A 22,346-nucleotide genomic window follows, 5' to 3' on the forward strand; every position below is an offset into this window, starting at 1 on the left:
TTTGTTTTACTTTGTTTCAACCCGTGTTCTTCGTCATCATTACTGTTATTATTCAAAGCAACTTCGCGCCTTCAAGCGATTCTGATTTACTCTGCATTGCGGTCTACAGACGTCCGATCTGGGCTGGCTGTATTTCCTTCTTTCATAAGGACTTGTTGTTTGCCTAAGAATATGTTTCACGCAAGAATTTGTTTCATGAGGTATTCAATGTCGAGCTCGTCGTAAATCTGAACATTTATCATTAACACCCACCATGTCTACAGAAACTCAACTGCAGCGTATTGTGTAAAAGTATTCTGCACATCGTATATATTTCTGATAACTGATTGTTGTTTAACACATTTATTGTTCAACCAGATTTCCAATACTGTGCAATACATACATAAACCCGAGATTGAGGGACGCAATCCAACGACATCAGCTCGCCTGCGTCATTGTCACCTCACATTATTGTGTTACATAAATCTGAAGTCACGAGTTGAAGTAACTGAAAGCCCCAGTAGTCACGTAGAATCCCCTATATTTTGCAATTACAAAAGCGACAAGTAATTGGTACTATTTCAAAAAAGTGCTTTTTGGTCTTCTGGCGGAAATCTGCTTTCTTCGTGAAAGAACTATTCCATTTGCCACCTGGACAGAGAGTCCTCAGCTGTGCAGGTTCCACCGAGGGTGTGAGCACACTTGTACGTGTGTCAAGGATGAGGGCACTAGGCTCAAACAGCTGAAATGTCGACATTTAGCTCAAATGGTACGATAACTAAAATATATAAGACTTAACATTTACAGATACAGATTATATGCTGCACATGCATAATTTTTATGCATATTCAAACACAGGATGTATTCTATTATACACTGTCACACAGCTCATCTAACAACTGTATTGGCACCAGTGTTACCAGCAAATAAGGGCTGAAGTAGCTGCACAGGCATTACAGGGTGCCCAAAATAAGTTGAACTGGTTGAACACAGCAGTACACCACTGACATGGTAATGGTTGGTGATGTTATTTTTTGGTATCGTGAAACAAAGTGCAGAGTTGTAGCAGGAACAAAATCTCATGAGGACATAGTGCATCAAACGTAGGTTTCTTTAATTTAGAGGTGCACTGCAGAGCACTTGCTGGAGTTGTTCTGGCGTTGTTACCCTGGTGAAAGACTTCAGCTGCCATACACATGGGCCTCCCTGGTTTCAGAGAAGAAAATGAATAACACAGTATGCAACTCCAGTTCCGGTGAATGCAAATGGATGTAGTCCACCTGAGTAATGATTATAAGATATAAGGAACAAAAGTCTGCACCTCTTAAAAGCACCCTAGCTTATTCAGGTGTAAACAAGAAAATGTCCCCCTGAATATCATATTTTTGCACATTGATAAGGAAAACTGAAATCAAATAACAAAGTTTAAAAGAAAAACTTGTGAGCAATATACACAGCCTGAATGGTAGGCAAGATAATGCTGCAAAGAGGAATCTGGAAGGAAGCTGCACAGCATTTGTCTACCCTGAATAGTGGCTTGCTGCCCTTGGCCATGCTGTCTCAACTCAGTGGTTTCTGGTTCTGTTGAGGAAATTACCCCTAAACATGAAAGCAGATAAGTGAAGAGAAAATAACGGATACATATGTTCAACGGATACATATATCGCAATAAAATTTATTAAACGGAGGTGTGTTACCTGTAAGAATCCCCCCAGAATCAGCAAAGCGAGGAAACGCTGGCGGCAAGGCATCGAAGAAGAGGTGTGACCAGTGCCGCGCCACCAGCATGTCTGGCCCCGCCGCATAGTTCACAAGACTCCGGTCCTCGACGCCGGTCAGGTGATCACTCCGAGCGCATAGAAACTACGGCAAAAATTTAGACAACACGAAACAGACGTTACGACGTCCGATTCCTGGTCACGTGATAAACGTGTCTTCTACACGGCGTACGCGCCAAAAAAAAAAAAGCAAGACAATTTTTATGGTATTTTCTTTTCTCCCGGGTCACGTGGGCATCTGTCGTCTAGAACTTCGGCCTTGAGCGTGAATCTAGAAGGCACGGCAGCTCTTGACGGCACGATAGAAGACCTATTTCTAACAGTGCACAGTCAGCCATCATGCAGTCTGCGCCGTTATGAGGCCTGGAGGTGAATGCCTTGCACTGCTCTGCTGATGGTGGACCCTGAAAAAAAAAAAAAACAAATACGCAATAACTAATGCAGATGACGACATGATGTATGTATGGACCAGGGGTCTCAAACACGCAACCTCGAGATGGCCTGGTGTATGAAGTACACACACCGTCCACAATAACTATATATTTTGTATTTTTTTATTGTTTTTCTTTTTGATTACGTGATTTGCTTGGTGTGGGAAGAGGAGTCTGAAGTACACATACCGTTCAGGCTCCACAACAGCTGCACTGTGCTGTTGTTTGTGTATACTTTTATTTTTGTTACTTTCGTTTTTCAATTTTGAGCACTCGAATGCGGCTTGGTGTGTGAAGTACAGTTCCAAGTGTACAAACCGTCCCGGCTACACAATAACTACACTGCTGCTGTTCGTTGTGTGTATATTTACTTTTTTACGATAAGGGATGGTATATTATCTATAAGGTCACTGTGGCCCACGAATCTGTTTGAGTTTGCGGACCTTGACTTAGGCTACCATCTGTGCTGGGCTATCTCATTCAAATTTTAAAAACACTTCCATGGTCGAAACTTACTAGCACAGATGGAGTAGGCAAATACACACATTAATGCTAATAAAAGTAGAATTCTGCATGTCGGAAGGGGTCTGTATACATGTAGCCACGAAAGCGCAAAGTTGATATTACACATCAGGTGCTTTTATTGTCTTACCCGTGCTGTAGCCTGTATATATACTGGGAACTGCTTACGCATTATATATACCTTGATGTTCGAAATAAACGATAAAATGACAGTATCCCCTTGAATTTGAGAAGTACGTTACAACACAGGGACGGAGGACGAACAGGAAGAAAGCACACTCGCAGACTCTGACAGACTCAGTTTTTGAGAGTACTTTCTTCCCGTTCGTCCCCCGTCTCTGTGTTGTAACGTGCTCCTCAAACTCAAGGAGATGCTGTCATCTGACCGTATACACCAGCTTACTCGCCTCCTGTCCCTATATTTTCCCGAAATACACATATGTACAGCAGCCGGATGCCGCACAATGGCCTTCTCCGAGTTCCTCAGTGCCAATATAGTAGGTACTCGAACCAGGTAGGACTTCTCCTCCAAAATGTGCGCCACATACTCTGCGCTCAGATGTGGGTATGAATTTCGAAAACCTGTGTCACACAAAAAAGGTGGATCAATCGCGGTGCCAGATAACAGCGACGCGATGCATCCATGGTGGAAACAGTTGAGCAATAACAGCCATTTTGACCGACACCACTCGTAAACTCTTCATACAATGTAGACAATGTTCAACTGCTTATGTAGGGCAGTGCGTCCCAATACATTATGGTAAAACGTACACTGCACTTCTTTGACACAGGCTCACTACGATATTCCTCATATTATTCTGATGTCTCTCACTTACCCGCCTTTCGTGCCCGCACGATTGATTGTCGTCTTCCCTCAGGCTTTTCTCCTGGTATGTGGAAACTCATCTCCTCGTGCAGTTGTTAAAACACGCAGCAAGAAAATCCTACTTGAAACGAAGCGAATCAAAGTGCGCGTACGCTATCGAACGCTCCCAAGCAGCACAACACCCAATATTGGACCAATATTGGACCAAGATGTTGTCCTGCTTGGGCTGTCAGCCTACCACGCAATACAACCACGCCGAAGCTGACAAAAACTCGCCGCACAGCGTAGTGCAGGTCCCGTGATACCTAGCGGCGGCGGCGGTGCTGCGCAAGTCAACGTGATATACTGTAGGTCAATTGGGGGTCCAATAGAATACCCGTTAGTTACATTCCATCCCATAGGTTGTAACAATGAGTCTACGTACATCTGTCCCGCCGTTCTGGTTCCTTTGAATTGCTAAGCTGATGTACCCTCCTTTCTTGGTCGGATTGTAAACGTAGTGCTCCTCTTGATGACCCACGGTACCAGGCCTGCTCACGTAGTGAAAGTCACCGTTGGCTTGCTGATGTGCCCACCAGTAGGTATAAGAGCTTTTTGCATACAAGAAGTACATCTCAAATCTGGAAAATACAATAAAATGCAATTGGGTTTGTTTATAGATGCATGAAACACATACATGGAGAATGCAGTTTAGAGTACCTTGCATAAAATTCTTAAACGTCTGTGTAGCTCGTATATAAGTGGTACGTTTCCTTATTCAACCCAGAGTTACTTTAAAGGTCAGCTATGCCGATATCCCAAATATTCCAAAAAACTTGTGAGATTCTGAAAGCCCACATCCAACTCTCCCCAAAATGCACCTTCATTCTCCCAGTTCTGTACAGTACCATGTCAAAAAAAATGGATAATTCATTCCGAAACACACATGGGCGCAGCCATGTTGATGACATAGATGCACCCGAACTGGCATTGTGACGTGTACGCGTCTTCGTACTTGTCAGTGGATTGCAGATACGGCTTTTCGTGGCTTCACGTATCTGTGCTTGAAGATGGCGGACAGCCGTATTCCACTGGTTCCGCGATGAGTAAACAGTGTAGCAGCTGCGAACTCCTTCGTGAATAAGGCTCTGTGCGATCTTCAAAACGAACACTGAGCTGGGGAAATAACGTTATGAAGATCAATTATCACCAGCTCGCCTGCTTCCTTGCCGCTCTCTGTGCGACATTGTGACTGCAATTCGTCGTTTGTGTTTTGTGAGCTCGAAAAATTTAGTGAGTGCGAAAAAAAAGTCGCGTCTGCATTAGCCCGTTCCCATGTAGCACATGGTGGGATAATAGACGTCTAACCCAGGGATAAGTTCAGACTTTAGGGCTAGGTCTAAAAGTAGACATCTACTAGACCTCTACGGGGTTAGATGTTTAGTGAATGTCTGCACCTAGATGTCTACTATACCTCTACGGGGTTATACATTTAGTAGACATCTTAATTTGGAAGTCTACTAGACCTCTACAGGGTTATACATTTAGTAGACATCCCAATTTTGAAGTCTACTAGACCTCCACAGTTTTAGATGTTATTTAGACATGTACTAAAAATGGCTCACGAGACACCTCCGACGCGTTCCAGGCTAAAAATCTCCCTTTCGCGTCGTATAGCAGCTCGCATGAATTGTTGACCACACTTTAAGACTCCCAATGTCGTGCTTTTTTTTTCTTTTTGCGTGTGCAGGAGGGATATGTAGAGGTAAAATACGCGGAAAGGTTGCCAGGTTGGTGAGTGCTACGAGGACCTGCTGATCCGCATTCGTTTGCTGAGACTGCAGGCAAGGACGGTGATACGGGGGGGGGGGGGGCGCAGAACCAAGGCCTGTCGTAATCATACAAAGAAGAAGTACTGAACTGTGTTCTCACGACGGTATCGTGAGGAGGGGGTCCAGAGAGGGTCCATGACCCATCCCTAGGGTCTGTAATTTCGCTCGCCGTCCCTGGTTGCAGGCAGTGCACACTGACATACGTGGTCACTGGGACACTAGACTAGTCAGAGTCAAAGAGTGTCAGTCAACGTCGAGCCCAGCCTGTGTCTGTCAGAAATCGTTGCGGGGCGTCTGCCGCAAAGCGTTAGGATGGTGGATTGTTTCATAGCCCTAGAAGAACTTTCAGATACTTTCGTGTGCGGGTAATATTTCGTATTTGGAATTAACGTTTAAATTGTTCTACTCTGTTTGGCTACTTCTGTCTCCTAGCTACTATTTGTTATTCAAAGGAAACACCACTAGGACAAACTGAATGGTGTAGTAGTTGGGTGTGACATCCCGGCACTGCAGATGTTGGTTAATGGAGTGCCGTTCACCTAATGTGTCAGGCATTCAAGCATGGATGTAATATTTCCGAGTACGTCTGACTATCCTAGTACGGAAGAGTTATCCTATTTTTCGTTAAAGAATAAAACAGTGAAAGAGTACTTTAGAGAATATCCACTGACAGTTAACACCTGTTTATACAAAATACTTTACAGGCATTGAAATGGTGTGTCCTCTATACGGGGTCGTGAAAATCTGCACAATGAACAGTACAGTGGGAGATCAGCTATAACACCACGAAACGACGTTTCTTTTCTGAAATTCCGAGAATTGTTAACGGAGACTGGCGGGTCACTGGTACTGCACTCTGATACTAATGAGAACAAATTTCCTTCAGCATGGTCAACGAAAGTTATGCGAGATGGGAGCCACATTTGCTCGGTAACGTTTGTAAAGAGCAACGAATGAATGCAGCTTGCATTTTCCTTCAATGGTATCAAGACGGTCAAGATGAATTTCTTGGAACAATTTTTATTAATGAAACCTGGATGCATTATGCAAGTGCTGAGACAAAATACCATAGGAAGTCATGGTGGGTGCTCGGTGAAAGCATTCTGAAGGAGGTCAAGCTCGCGTTTTCGTCTGGAAAGGCTATGCCGACAATGTTTTAGGACTATCATTGTGTGCAACTTGTAGATTATCTCACATGCACAATGACAGTAAATGCAGATGTACTGCGAGATCCTGGGAAAGCGTCAAACTACAATGAAACAAAAACGCACAGGACTTGGAAGGGTGTAGTACAACCACGTCAACGCTGTCTGCACTCGTCTTGAAAGACTCGGGATTTGTTCCAGAAATTCATCTGGAAATTTGCCAAAGAGAGAAAAAGTACACAAGCGAGCTGGTACAATGTTTTAAATAGGAAGCATCACCTTGAGCATGAGGAGAATGAAGTATACAGGAGACACACAAACGTGAGTTTCCTTTTCGTGGGCTTCCTGTATACTTCGTTCTCCTCGTGCTCAAGGTGATGATTCCTACTTCAATGAAAATTTGCCCAATCTGCTGTTCCATCTTCCTCTCAAAGCACCCCTCGGCAGTCACCAATTCGCAAGTGATCATGAAACACAAATTGATCAGGTGAAATGCAAAGTGAATGCCTCACTTTGTAAACAGGGCATAGCATGGCACAGACAACGTATTGAATACTTGGTATCACAGTATCAAAAATGTTCAACTAAATAAGGTGACTGTGTTAGGGAGTAACGTTGAGCTCTAATCTGTACATAAATTTTTTCAATGTTGTGCTATAGGTTTATTATTTTGATCACAGCAGAGGAACTTTTGTTGGATGATCCTCATACATGAAGGAAATTCCTTATTCTCTTACTTTCCATCACACGTGTGTGGAGCAGCAAGTACAATCTGTTTGCAAATGATCATACTGAGGTAATAAAACTGGACTCTACAACAACCTTCAGAAACTATGCAAGGAATGGACCACATTAACTTTGTCCAATTATATTATGACCAAATGGATAGTATGTAGTCTTTCATGTTATGTGAGTTGTATGCCCATATATTGTAACAAAAGATCAGTCAAATGAAGGCAGTCTGACTGAGGTATGTAGATAATTTAAATAATGTCCATACATATGATGATCCGAGTGTTTTTGGCTCACTGACATGCATATACACTGACAGCATCCACAACTAGAAGACATTACCAGAATCTAAGAGCTGTGAAGTAATATTTTATTTTACTGAATATATATCTTTTTTTCTTAACGGAAGCCCGCATTTGTTCGGGGCAATGTTTTTTGAACTAGCGTTCCTGATGGCGTTACCGTTGCTGGTAAATGTAAATTTTGTACGAAGTAACTCCCCTGCACCAACACCTACACCAACTTAAAGAAATCAGCAACTAAATTATTGAATCACTGAAACGTCAATAAAAAAGTCGACGACGCCGACGAATCGTGCAGCGCAGCACTATAAACCATAGCTCCACAAACACAGAAGCACTTTGCACGTACTGTGCGCAGCAGATAGCAGATGTTTGTTTACTGCACATAACATTTTCCCACAAGCTACACAGCTGCAGCAGCAAAATGGAATCTGACGTGACTCAGGGATTTCAGAACCCTTCAAAAAATCTTGAAACTGCCCATGGTATCTTTTTGAAACCACTGAACAGGCAATGCGCTACATATTAGGCACACCTGTAGCTCAGTAGCAAAGGCACTGATAAAATGTTTGCAAAAAGAACAGCGATTTTCAACGACTACATCACAAAATACGACACTCGTCGCTGCAACAACGATGGCGATTGCATAATGATGATGATGTTGGTGTAACTTCCGCTGGATTGGCATATGTGTTATTTAACATTTAACCTCCACCACCCAATTATAATGAACGGCCACGGAAATTAAAGATATTACAAAAAATAAGTACTCAATAAGCACGAGCTAAAGCAATGGCAATGACGCCTGCCCGTCTACCCAATCACCATCCATCATCCATCCATCCAACCAGTTCGAACCAGTTCAGTTTCAACGGTTGAAACTTCAAACTTTCCGGACGCGCAACGGGTAGCAGTTGGGGTCTTCGCGGCTGCATTCCACTGGTTGTTATACGAAAATCTTTCGAAGTTCTAATCTCCCGCGCGTTTTGTCTTGCAATTTTTGAGCATAGCGAGAACGTACGCCGTGCTGTCCAGTGATAAAAGCTGTTGAGCACAGCAGAGCTCCCAGAGTACTGTGGTGGACAACGTTTCTTTGTTTTCTGGCTTTCAAGTTTAAGGGGTGAGTTCACTCTTCATTAAAGTATGTGCCTGTTTCTGTGCACCAAATCGCATGTAGTAGAGATGCGTGGCATAATATTGGAATATCGTTTCCTTTATTTCGGCTTCGTATCACCGATTGAAGCATATTGGAAGTGTGGGTTGACCTGACTGCACTTGCATTCAAAGTAGTGATTAACGTTGTATGTTCGGCAGTACAACGTTTCATTAAGTGCCTTGGTTCGTCTTTGTGCTAAAACAAATACGGTATCACTAATTAACCATCGAGATTAACGAGTTTTCGATGACTGTTGAAGTCTTGAGTAAACGAAAGTCGACAGTTACGGTTTGCAGGGCGGACATGCCGGAACATAAATGCTGGTTAGTTCATTGTCATGTCAGCCCGACTTCGGTTGTTGCATTTTTCGCTGGTAGTGAAACTACACACTGAAAATTTTGCGCAAGTGCTTTTGTTTGCATATCTTGGTTTCATAGCAACTGGGTTTTTCTTTTTATAGGTGCTTGGACTATCTTGCATCGGTGGATATGAAAATAGTGGTAACCTATCCTACGAAACAGCTGTTTGCACATAAGCTTAACAGTTCCCTGTGAGGTGAGGGGAAGCAGTTGTCTCTGACGTGTGACTGTGTTGTCCTCCAATGTTCCTGATGTTCGATGTGCCCCCTAATCTTACTCTGGAGGGTGCCTCTTTAAATTTTTTGTCAACAAAGTATTGCAAATATAGTTGGTGGAAGACTCTAACTGCTTTCCATTTACATGGTTGTCTTGTGGTTAACGAAATCGAACTTTTTTTCAGATGCTGTGAAAGTCAGCAGGGAAGTGCGATGTAGAAGAAACGACTGCCAGAAGCTTGCTAAGGAACCGCACAACCTGTGTGGGCAGCAGACAAAATATTCATCAAACGGTACAAAACTAGTATTTTTGTGCTTGGTCGTTTTGAGACATCCTTGGTATTGTATGGAGAACAGCGTGACTATGTCATTCCGTCTTACTTCACCCAAACAGCTATCTGGTAGTGGTGCAAGATTTGAGTTCCTAAAAGGTTTATTCACTGAAGTCACCTCAGCGCCATACTATAGGTCCCGCAATGTTTAGTCCTTGCATTTGTTTGCTGCATTATGCTTTTTAGGTGACTATTAACACCAAAAATATGGAAATTGCTTAGACATTCTACAAATCACAGAGCAACAAGTTTTAAACACCAGATATACGGTGAGTATAATATGGGTAACAGCTTGACTGAAATCTACAATAGGGCCGATGGCAGCAAATCTGCCTGCTAGCGACAGTGGCGGTCTCCTGCGGATGACGTCATGTGAATAAACTTGTATACTACTTGTACGTACTTATAATATTTGACGTGGTGATACAGCTCTTGCTTTGTATTGTCTTTTATAATATACACAGTGTTTATTTTTATCCTGTACAGAAGTTTTGCACCAAAGTTATGAGAGCAGCACAGATGTTGTTTTAGGGTAATGGAGTGATGGAAGTGCTGCGCCAATCATGGAGTGCTTAGCAGTCGCCTGCTCGACCAGGTAAGGTCGTGTGTCACGAGAAAACGCCTGTCACATTGATGTACTTTCACAGTGAAAGCTGTTACATCCTCATTTCCCTGAGATCCTGGCAGCGTCCGCTAGAGCCCTGTGCAGATAAGATTTTTAGCATCTGCGTACACGTTATCCGATCCGCACCGTTGCATACACAACCGTTTAGATCCGCAAGTTTCGAAGGACGCGTAAACACAGCCGGAAGAATGTTGGTATAATTTCGGATGCCTCCATGCTCTCATGGAAGGACTCATGGCGACAAGCAAAGGTAAACCTTGCAACAAACGCGATATGGAGAGACTTCTGGAACGCTTCCTCACCGGTGCTCGTGTGGACGCCAAAATGCCTTCACTCCCGTCTTGGCCGTGCATGGTCAAAGGTGAACCCGGACATGCGCTCGCTGTCGGTGCGCAATACAAATAAATTGCTAGTAGAAAAATTACAGCATGCGGTATAGCTGCATCCGACCTCGAGCCATCCGATCCGCACACCGCAGAAAGTGATAAATTCTCATCCGAATCCGCAAGTATCTTACGGATATCCGCTTCCATCCGCGGATGGTGCAGGGCTCTAGCGTCCACATCAGGTAGTGACGCGCAAACAGATTTTCAGCTGTTGCTGCAATTTGTGTTGTGTAGCTGTAACAGTTCTGTGATTTTTGTACGTGCAGCTTCTTTTCTTTGTGTCTCTCAGATCAGTGTTGATACAGCTTTTGCTCTTATGTGGCCAGACAAGCATCCCGTGAAAGAGTGTGCATAGCCACTAAACAAACTAGTTAGAACTAGCAGGCTACATAATGCTTTCTGACATGTTTTGTTCTATTTTCTAGCCACAGTGAGTCATTGGAGGCAGTGCTGCAGCACCAACAATCACTCGTTGGAAGAAAGGAATGAGGTGGCCATCAACACCCTGCTGCCAGTTCAACACTCCTCAGTCAAAACACAAGACGCCTGCTTGGCGGCAAAGTCAATCCAGTTTTAGACAAGAGTTTTGTACCGTAGACTTCGTGTGTGGTTTACTGCGAATAAAAGTTTATGCTGAGATCCGTGTTGCTATCAGTTATATCATATTTCTGCATGAATGCATGCCAGGACGGTAGCAGGACTAGTCATGGTCTAAAGTAGGTCTAAAGGTGGCTAAAGTAAGGTACAGGAAATGTATAACCCTAGACCTGTCGCCTGAATGGAGGGATAAAATTGGTCTAGCTGTAGACTTCATGTCTAATACATGGTTAAGTGTCTGACCCTGTTCCAGACATCCAGGTCAAAAGAGTGTCTAAATCACGGCTAGGTACATAGACATCGGATGTCTAGGGCTAGATGGCTAGGTGGCGTAACGTTAGACGTGTTATTTGACGTCTAGTGGAGGGATACTAGACATTTGGTCTAATTGCCTAGACATTCTATAGACATTCCTTATCTCTTTTTTTAGACGTCATTTAGACGTTTACTAGCCCACCATGTGCTCCCTGGGTAGCGAAATTGGGACGCCTGCAATAGCTCCCCGAACCTCCCGTGCGCGAAACACCCTCCTTCGCCTTCACGATAGGCACGTGATAAGCGCCATCACGCGCGTCACTACGTGACGCAAGTGGAAAGGACGCTCCTCATTGGACTTGAGATCACATGATCGAGGTGAGCAACATCGCGCAGGCCGGAGCGTCTGCTACCGCTTCGGAGATGCCATGCGTTCTCCGGCTACGTGATGTCCGAAACGGAGGGTTTGAAGGCTGTCCACGACACAACCACGATTTTTTGGGACTGCAGATACCACGGGAAGAACGAGTGGTGCAGCCCGAAATTAACTGCGCTTGTACAGCGAAAACCCCGTGCTTACCGACAGTGTGCAGCCTGTCCGACCGTTTTCACCGCGCAGTTGGTTCAGTAGCTAAGAGGTGGCGCCACAATACCGCCGCCATCGCTTGCTTTCTGCTACTGTGAATTCTGAGATTGCACAGAAGCCACGGATATATTACTCTTGTGATCGTAATCTTATTTTCTCAAGCTGCATATATGCTTTGTTTGTTTGTTTTTTTTAGAAAACGTGATATAAATCATATAAAGAATAGAAGTCAACAAGAAACAGCTCACAATGTTCGTAACAGACGGTTTTTCCTACGAACGAATGAGGGGCTCTCTACCACCAACGTCGCAGTAGAGTGGGTGTGGTCTGCAGTTGGAGCGCTCAGCAATTTTCCAAATTAATTGCACCGTGGTGAAACAACTTTGGACAGGACACTTTGGACTTTTTGGATACTTATTTTGTGGGAATGCTTTTCGCATGCTGCTTTACAAGATGACAGTAGTTTTTGGCCATGTTAGATACCACTTTAATGCTCCTTTAAAATTAAAGGGACTGTCGCATCCCGAACCGTGGTTACGAATCCAATACCAATGTACATTCAGTACACTACCACGAGCTATTTACCAAATTTTCTCCTTCCAAAACTGACCGGATGATGAGGAATCGAATTTAAAAGAACCGGTTTCGTTTTGATATTCGAAAGCGCCAGCGCCAACAACATCGCGTCTAAAGGTGGGATCTGGCTAATCCGTGTGAAGGACGCTGTCGTCCGCCGCCAAGTCTGGGGTGCTTTGTTTTTTCCGGCACGTCGCCCGTATTCACATGTGACACTTTCTAGTGACGCGGATACTATCTCTACGCTTGCATCCTTCGCGTGAGACGTCGTTTGGAAACCGACGCAGCGTTCCTGACTCCAGGAAAACTTCCTTCGTAAACCTCGATGTTTGATTTCGCACCCCTAGGATACAGCTACAGCCAGACCCCAGACGAAGCGAAAGTTGGAAGCAGCTACATCACTAGCGGGTATCCAGATGAAGCAAGGAGTGTTCATGCTGTCCGTGTATGCTCCTCGCATTTCACCGATAATGTGTACCTGGATGAGAACATCATGCAAGTGCAACTTGGATTGACACAAAAAAGGAACGAATTGAAACTTGACGCCGTTCCGACAGTGTTCCACGAACAAAGCGAGCCAGAAACTTCGACAGTAAGTCACAATATCTATGTAGTTTCCCAATCGGATCTGTCACTCTTGCGCGTGAGTAACTTAGCAGCAAAAGACGAAATCGGTACAACGTAAGGTATCCCCTAACCTATGATTAAAACTAGATAAATAAAATACAATAAACAAGTAAAAGAACATGATGTCATTCATAAGAACGTGATTGGCTTTTCTCGCTGTCGGACGCGTTATCATGAAACTTTTCCTGTTACTGTACGTGTGACCTTTGTGGAATGTGGTAGACGCGATTAGTTTTCATGTGTATTACAGCTGCAGGCAGCTCGACAGGGTCAAGCGCAAGTGGTACGTATATTACTTAAATACATACAATGTGTTTACAATTTTTGGACACAGAACAATTCGCAAGCTATGAACCCCGATCACTAAAAGGAAGAACTAGAAGAACTGTTAGAAACAGGCACTATATACAAGCAGTACTTCTGTCTGCACCATAAGCCATAAGCGCCATAAACCACTTCCCAGTTTCCTTTTATCTCGCTGTTTGTGAACTGTTTGTGTGCTGTAGGGAGGCGTTTTTTGCGGTTGTCGTAGCCAACTTGAGGTGCACTTTTGACGTTCTGTGTTATAGAAGGACCAGGTGCTGCTGATCCAAGTCCAAATCCATCCATGAAACGGCATCAAACAACGTGTGTGCACGGCAATTTTGCTGAGAGACCTGGTTTTTACACTAATGCCTTTACGACGCCTCTGACAAATTAGGATCTTCCAGAACAGTGCTTTCTTCAAGAATCCAAGTTCAAGAAGTAAAGAGAATGACTCCATGGCTTCTACTGACATCTTACAGCTGCATGCCAAGACAAAATAACTTGAAAGAAGGAAATGACAAATTGTGGACATTCTCAGACAGATGCATCACTTACTATGATAATGGGGTGTAACTGTACCATTAGCGAGTTATGAAACGTTACCTGAAATTATTTGACGTGTTATATCCCTCACATGCTATAATACTGCCAACGATAAGAAGCATTACACTACCGTTAAAAGTATAACTGTCACTAATGGCCAGGTAGTTTATTGCTCCTGCCAATTCCTTTGCACTTCTCGGGATTACTGTGATAACACAGATTCTGTTTCACACTTCTCAATTGGAAACTACGCAAGTATATTATGGTGTAGGTGTGAATAGGAAATGAGGCACACTAAAGATGATAGTCCTGATAGAACCGGGATGGAAAAACGTTGGCGAATCGTGCGGACGACACACCCAGGTATCTGTCGTCTGTTTCTCGGTCCAAGGAATCTCCAAACTCAGTTTGTCAACACACAATAAGCAGTGAACCTGACGTAACTGTAAAAAGAAAGGACACTTTCCTAAACACGTAGCACAGTAATTTCCTGACAATCGTTCTAATTCTAACCCGGCCCTTGAGTTGCACAGTTGGTTAGAGCCTTCGTAACTTTCATGGGGCATTCGTTGTGTGTGCAAACAACGACGACAGCTACGAAAATAAGGATTGCTCAACGTGCCTATCTATCGTGGGCAAGGTGAAGACTGTCATCGTCGCTTCAATACTGCGGTGGATACACCACCAGAAGTTCTGGCCGAAGACAGAGAGCTTGGAACAAAGTGTAATGCGAGCTTACACTGTACTTCGCCGTCATTGCACAACTCTGCCACTTCACCAGCACTGCAGCATATAGGTACTCATCCGGTTCCTGGGGAGCACAGACGCCGCACAAACACTTGGATTGTTTCCTGCGCCGTATGTGAATGTCACGAGATTAAAGGGGCCGTAAACAGGCCGACTAACATTAAAAAAAAATGGTACCCCATGAAAGAACGCAGGTCATAATACCCAAATATACATTTCGTTCGGCTCGTGCCAGATCAGTGACCCATATAAATGCTTTCAAAGATGAGTAACCAGCGCGCCTCTCTCCACTACGCATACATCATAAGGGCTACGTCGCTTTTTGCCGTCCAATCGGTGGGCCGAGCTCCGAATATGACGTTCCGATTTACCAACCAATAAATAGGCTTCAATATCAGCTGTGCGGCGGAGTGCTCCGTGTGCTTGTGTGGAGCTACATTTTGCGCTCCGTGGTTCCGAGATCCAGCGCCATGGCATTTCCGAGTGAACTGAGTAATACTGAGCGCCTAATGGTGATGCGAACGTCAACAATTGGGCTGTTATCATATGACGCGACGCCCCGCGGTTCGCACCAAAGTACGTCGACAACCCAGTCATCGGCAACCCAGTCGTCGGAACCATTCGCAGATGACGTGCAAGACCACGCTGCATGGGTCGGAAACACAAACTGGTGAGTGCATATAGCTAATACAGCTCGTTGTATTACGTGCAAAGACAAAGCTTGCCTTGTGTTGCAACTGGTCGGTAGTAACATGAACAAAAGGGAGTTTAGGCTCTGCGCCGGCTTCAATATTCCCGGCACTTCCAGCGTGCATACTGGCGCATCTTCTCCCAATCTTATGGCACCACATTTCTTATCTCTACTTGGCTACTATATGTGAGACCGCACCGCACACGTATGGTAACTTGAATCCTAATTTTATAGGTGCCGATGCGGACTCTGCATCAACATGCCAACGTCCACGGAATCCGTGTGCTGCTTCGATTACCCGACAACCTGCGAAATGATCGAGGAACACGAACTCAAATGCATAACGGAACACGATGAATTCGCTACCGCGTGTCTAAATGAGGTTGTGCTCCGTCTGGCGAACCGAGATCTTCGGCAACGCGGAGTAAAGACGGGGAAAGTCAGGAACGAGTAAGTATACTAGTACAAAGCGCAGGAACTCTTACTATGACGTTATACAGCACGAAGACAAGTATACTCATATAAAACTGCATAGTACACCCTGCACTCATGTGGTACGTTCATCAGTTGGTTTTGACATTCGGAGATAATAATGCAGCCATACATAGGATTCCTCCAGTGATGAACAGTAGGTCAACCACGTTTATAGCTAAACTACTAATTACAGTACATTACGAATAATTGTGCAGCTACTGCATTTACCTTACAAGGAGTAATTGGACGTGTGTAGCTACCTTATTTTTTGTTAGTTCAACTGCATGTGAAGCTGAGGTTTGTTTGTCATGCTGTCAGATAAAACTTGTGCATCAAAATAATTAGAGTGGAATTGCAAATCTAGTTCAAAGTGCTTGCAGTAGTTGTGAGTCTAATTTAAAATGTAGTTACTCTGTAGCTATAATTATACTCTGCAGAAGTAATTGGTAGTTGTAGATAAAAGATCTATCAAAGTAGTTAGCACCCATTGCAGGATTCTACTTTATCTATTATCATGTCATCCACAACATTTTTTTTTCAGGCAGTACCGATACACATCCTACCGACAGTTTATTCTGTGGGTGTGGGAGTACTTGGGAAAATTCAATAGAAAACCCGTGCCATCATGCGTGGTAAATAAAATAAGGAAACAGTTTCCTTCGAGAGCTTATAGAGGTTTTCGCTTTCCTAGAAAGGAAAATGTAGCTGAATAAAGAGTCTTGCATATCACCGTATTCATTTCTTTATTTCCACGATTGAAAAAGGTAGTTTCCGTGTACAGTGTAGGGTCTGCAGATTGAGCAGAGCATTGCAACATTGCACACACTAAGTGTAGCTGGCAAGAACTTGCTAATGCTTTATTTACAGCAATTTTTTTTTATATCTGAAACAGAGTGTTTGCGGAAATGGATTGCAGCAACTAACAAATACTCCTTGTACAACTGACAGAAATGTGTAAGTTGCGTGCATCCTTATATTTTTGATTGTACTGCCAATAGTCTTGGAAATTACATGAATAAAACAAATTGTCACACTAGTCAAGTCTGTGTTTGAAACACAATTCTGGATGCCAGTATGAGATGTGCACCACCATTGCTGTTGCCGAGAGCAAACCCCAAGTGATATGTGTGACATGCCTTTTGTTTAATGAAAAACTGGTAGCATGCGCGTTCAGATATGCAGCAGAAGAGGAAGCGGTCTCATGTAATGGGAGCATGTTGACAGTGACTGTGCAAGCACCCTCTGCGTAACAGTTTGCAGCTTATTCCATATGTACGTGATCAATGGTCTCAGGGCACTTCTGAGGATGATGTATATGGTAGCTCCCAACAAATATCATCGAATGGCTGACTTATGCGAAACCATGCACTGTTTATCAATATAAGTACTAAAGCACCTGATACGCACTTTCGTGCATTTCGAATGCTGAACTATGGTATTTGTATAACCATAAAACATACAGAAAACAACAGACCTCCCTGCTTGTAAACAAATGACATCCTAGTGTTCGACAGCGCTACAGCTACGCTCAGAGCTAGCGGCGAACATGGATGCACCTGAAAGCCATGGTCTTAAGGGTGTTATGATGGTCCGAGAAAGGGACGCAAGCTTCAGTCCTACTTTCTTTCAGTAGCAAATGCCCATTCGTAGAACCCAGCCCTCCAATTTGTTTCGGTTTCAATCTGTCTACCTACGTCAGGACGTTTCTTGAGTAGAGGTCTATTTTGTGCAGTATCTGACATACCATGTACCCTGATGGTAACCCGGTACAGTAAGCTCCCCAATGAAGGCTAGCTGAGGAATGATCATGTGTTTTCTGCAGTCGCCAGTCAGTACCAGAGAGCAAAGGGAACTGCATCTCACTCCATCTCCTGTTCCACGACTTCCTCTATTTTACCATTGTGCAACGCGCCGTCATCTCCAAGCAAGCCCCCCCAAGTCTGTCTCTGAGGCCTGTGTATTGGTTATGTCTGCTTTTATAGCCACCCTCAGCTGTTCTTCGTTGTTGTAACAACACTGAAACAAAAATATGACAAAAATGACATATCCTCTGCACTACAGCTGCAACAGAAAGCAAGATAGCCCTAATTACAGAAAAGTGATTACCACAATTACTTTACATAAGCATAACTCACCTACAAATCTGGGCCTTAAACAGACAACAAGCTTGAAAGCGGCAGATATGCAATGTGATCATGACCAGGTGCCTCTATCAGGTGCCTAGTCTTGACACCCTGGCAGCCACGATGACTTCTTTAGACAGTTGTTGCCTCGAGTGGCTCATCGGCGCTGGGAAGCTCCGTGTCTGCTTTTGCTTGCTTGCCTCCTGAAATGACGCATGCGACCTGCACTGCACTTCTGCTTCAGCAAGCAGCTTTGCACTGTAGGCTGAAGGAAAAGGAGAGGACAAATGACATATTAGAGAATCTGAACGTCAATGTAAAACAATGTGTGTACCAAATGTAGGGGCAGTCTTGACAGGACAAGCCACTTGGTGTCCCTGCTTCGCTTTGGAGTTCTTTATCTTCCAACGTACGTCCCCACGTAGTGTCTCCGCTTGGCTGCGTTGGGCATTTTCATTATAATGCAGAGCAGCCAGTCTAGTCCTGTTAGAATTTGATGCTGGTCACTTTCTTCTCCTATGAAATAATAGATGCCAAATGACTCACCTGCCAAGCATGCCCTCGGGAGAAAACGCCACAGATTTTGGCGCGAACCTGATCAGGAGGCTGTGGAAGCTTTCAAGGGCATAAGTTTGAGTGTTGGCAGACATCTGGGCAACATCTTTGAGAAGCCGTGGGTTCCCAGTCACTTCTTTGAATTTTTTGTAAGCCAAAGAATCTGCAGCAATTATTACATATTGTATTATGATTAAACATCTACCATTGCAGTATAACAAGAAACCAAAACATAAAAAGCAATACTGCTTTTTTTTTTCTTACCGGAGTCAAGCCAGTCTCCATCTGTGATTGGACCATGAAGGCAGCGTGGGTAGGATCCATTATGGTGACTGTGAATATCCACAACATGATTCTGGATGCTTAGCCATGCATCTGTTGTCAGCCGAGCATCTCCTCCACTGGCTTTTGCACACCAGTACAGGTGGTTAGACGTTGCCTGGATCCACCTCTCTAGGCTGTGGCAGTTGGCGCTTTTGCTGATCGCGGTCAGCTTTTTTTTTTCACACCTGAAACAATGCACTGTGAAGGACATCATACCGCACAACGTGATTCAACTAACTTTTTGAGATATGCCAAATGTCGAAAAAGAGCCTTATCGCTGGTTCTTCCTTCTCAAGGTACTTTCTTATGGCAGGGTGACGGTCTGTTGTTATGGAGTTCAGCTTTATGCCTGCTCGAACAAACAAAGCATAAGCAAGAAATTCACACTGTAGGTAATCACTACACCACAGATTTAAATGCACTAAAAATTGATAAAACATGTAGGCATTTATGCAACAAAAACTCAGAAACATGCAGGGAAATATGCAGTATTTATATCGAAAAGTATTCATTTTAGCAGGCGCCGACAGGTAGAAGCCAGTAAGAAATGGCTTGGGAATGGAAAATAAAGTTTAGCATAATTCAACATTCTGGCGTACGTGAAATGTGAGAGCAATTGAGATTATGTGCACAGTGAATGACAACCGGACACAGTATTTGCGACAGAATGAGCTCCTTGGAACACTGGTACCGTGGGGTTTTACTCGCAAGCATTACATTGGTTTCTTTTCGTTTGCTGCCTCTCAGCTCTGATGCTCTGATCTCATTGCGTGCTACAACAAAGCCATACAGAATGGAAGTATAGATAGAGTGAGAGCTCGTATAAGCTCCTGAGAATTAACCTGCTCATTGACCGGCAGAGTTGATATCGTCACACATGCTTCCAGGAGACCTGTACACTATTGCATTCATACGACATCAACACATAAGGAAAACGTAAACTGCACGCAATGTATGCAAATGAACATTCAAAGCATTCACCTCGCTCCTTTAGAAACTGAATACTCCTGATGAGCGCCTCTTTTTCCACGTTGACACTTGCTGTCACCCTCTCGTTCTGCATGTGAAAGTGGTGAAAAAGAAAAAGTATGATGCCCATGTTCATGCTTCACCAAAGCATACATTCCAAACAAAGATCTCGATGGTTATATCTATACCTTCCAACCTGCTGGAGTCTAATAAGTTGGAAAGACAATTTATACACGTACCTCTGCCAGTTGAACTTGGACGGAATGAATTATTTTGTTCAGTTGATCCACATGGATACTATATGTCATATATTTTGCACAGAACCCAGGAGAGTCACACCTGCCATCTGCCGATACATCTACTGCCTGGTCATCAAGCTGGTCTAGAAGTTGCCTCTGCTCCAATGACCAGACCTGTAAAAAAGCATATTTGCAGTGCATATGGGCGTAAAAGTGATAAAGATTTCTTACTAACCTTCTCTACGGCTGGAACAAGAAAGCAGCTTTGGTATCTGTAAAATGTTGTGAGGCTGAACGTTTGCACGTTTATGTGATTCAGCATTCGCAGAGTTGGTGCTGCATTTGCTCCAGAGAAGAATATGGAACCTGACAGCAGAAGGTTTCCGGCTGGCCTTCCATTGACCACAGGTTGACTCTCCCATGTCAGCTCATGTCCATCGTGGCACCGGGTTTTCACACTTATCATTGTGCCTGTAGCTGTTACCTCGGCAGAGCAACGGGATAAGCATTTCCGGCAGTTTTGGAATAACTCCAGGAGGCACTTCTCAAACACCAAAAACTTTCTTTCATTCTGAAGCGTAAGTGGCGGGGGAACATCTTCCTCACTAGGAACAAACAAGGGAGCACATGACGATACAAAATATACATCATGTCACACTTTTTTACTTGCACTCCAACTTGTACTCCGTACTAGCGTCTACGGCTTATAGACTAAAACTCACCCACTACTACTCTCTTCCTGTGACGGACTTTAGTCGTCGTCATCTTCATCGTCATCATCATCAGTTTCAGCAGGCTGGCTTCCTGTGTTTGAGTTTGCGGGAGTCGGGGCTGTTGTGCAGCTCGTGTTGACAGTTGCGTTTCTTTCAACTGGCAGTTCCCATGGCTCTGTCTGACAACCCCGTTCCTGCAGTGCTTTCGCAGCTACGTCTGTCTGTGTATCTGCAATTTCAGGTGGAGATCTAGTGAAATGGCTGCATGCTTATTATATTGAAAAGAATGACATGGAAGCAGACAAGTTGGTGATCACAAACATCTGAGATGCAGGAACGTGAAAAATACATGACAACAATTTCAAGTGCACACAACAGAACAAGAACAAGGCTCACATTAGCAAAAGGTTCTTTATTATACAAAACCAAAGGATCAAGGAAAATGCAAGGGGAGCAATGAACATACTCTTGGCAACAGCCAGGAGACATTGGCAATGTTGTCATAAATTGTGAGATGTTATGGCCATGTTGTCAACGTCTCTGACTTTCTGCTTACAGTATTCAATTCTCCCTCCACGTTTCCTCTGACCTCTTGTTTTTGCAATATAGGTTTTTCCGCTCGTATGAATCTTGTTCTGTTGTGTGTATTGCTTCTGTCTGAATCCCAAACTCCCTGAAGCTTTTCCAAAGAAGACCTGTTTCCTACAGTTCCCACTTTGGAGTTTGCTACGTAACATGCTTGAGTTGTACTTACATGTTGATCGGTGCACCACAACTGGTTTTGTTTTTGTCATGCTTGTAGGTGAACGATACTCCTGTAAAAACACATGAGGTGATATTTTATTTCTTTAACAATATATTTCAATTTTTTTAGCTTTCAAATGTGTTCTGTCACAGGCATGTGCTGCCACAACATCTTGAAGCACATTATTTTCAGCTGTGTCACAATAATTGCATTACAGGATGCTGGTACCCTTTTTTCTGGTTAACCTTACACCGACTAGCGGCTTTAATTGTAGGGCTGTACTAGTTCACTCAAAGCTGAAATTAACGTGTTTACAAAAATTTCCCAATGTCTATGATGCATATGTGAGCATATTCAAATGCCAAAGCTCACCAATTTACGTGGGACCACCACAAACATGCGTGGTGATGATGGGATGGCGTTCTCTTGCAGCACTGGACTTGCTGGCATTTGAGGAGGCTGAAAAAGAATAATGTGATTTATTATTATGTGATTTATGTGATTTACTGAAATTCAGTGAAAGAAGCTGTCTTACTGTTTGCAGAGAACACACGGGTGGATGCCGCAACAGTGGTGAATGTTGGCCGAGTTGCACTTGTTTTGGGGCCTGGATAATGGAAGAAACGAGATTACCATATGGTTCTCACGAAACAGTAATTTCAACGCACCCTCACGCG

General features: G+C 43.8%; 1 protein-coding gene and 3 long non-coding RNA genes across 6 annotated transcripts in view; 1 reads left to right on the forward strand and 3 right to left on the reverse strand.

Moving 5' to 3' along the window:
• LOC135393025 (uncharacterized) overlaps positions 1-22,346 on the reverse strand; it is a 175,791-nt gene that overhangs the window by 84,103 nt on the left and 69,342 nt on the right. For all 3 annotated transcript variants that reach the window (XM_064623616.1, XM_064623617.1, XM_064623615.1), the window contains exon 3: positions 3,961-4,156. In XM_064623616.1, coding sequence (XP_064479686.1) covers positions 3,961-4,156 — 196 coding nt within the window. The remainder of the gene's footprint in view (positions 1-3,960; positions 4,157-22,346) is intronic.
• On the forward strand, positions 9,192-10,119 carry LOC135391443 (uncharacterized). The gene is made up of 3 exons (XR_010421948.1): positions 9,192-9,237; positions 9,442-9,549; positions 10,075-10,119. It is a non-coding gene; the product is annotated as an uncharacterized LOC135391443 (long non-coding RNA).
• Positions 18,854-20,051, reverse strand: LOC135393023 (uncharacterized). The gene is made up of 3 exons (XR_010422385.1): positions 19,985-20,051; positions 19,242-19,352; positions 18,854-19,188 (listed from the first exon to the last, which is right to left on the reverse strand). It is a non-coding gene; the product is annotated as an uncharacterized LOC135393023 (long non-coding RNA).
• On the reverse strand, positions 21,075-22,298 carry LOC135393024 (uncharacterized). The gene is made up of 4 exons (XR_010422386.1): positions 22,205-22,298; positions 22,042-22,128; positions 21,679-21,739; positions 21,075-21,153 (listed from the first exon to the last, which is right to left on the reverse strand). It is a non-coding gene; the product is annotated as an uncharacterized LOC135393024 (long non-coding RNA).

This window comes from Ornithodoros turicata, chromosome 4, assembly GCF_037126465.1.
Source record: "Ornithodoros turicata isolate Travis chromosome 4, ASM3712646v1, whole genome shotgun sequence".
Lineage (NCBI taxonomy): Eukaryota > Metazoa > Arthropoda > Arachnida > Ixodida > Argasidae > Ornithodoros > Ornithodoros turicata.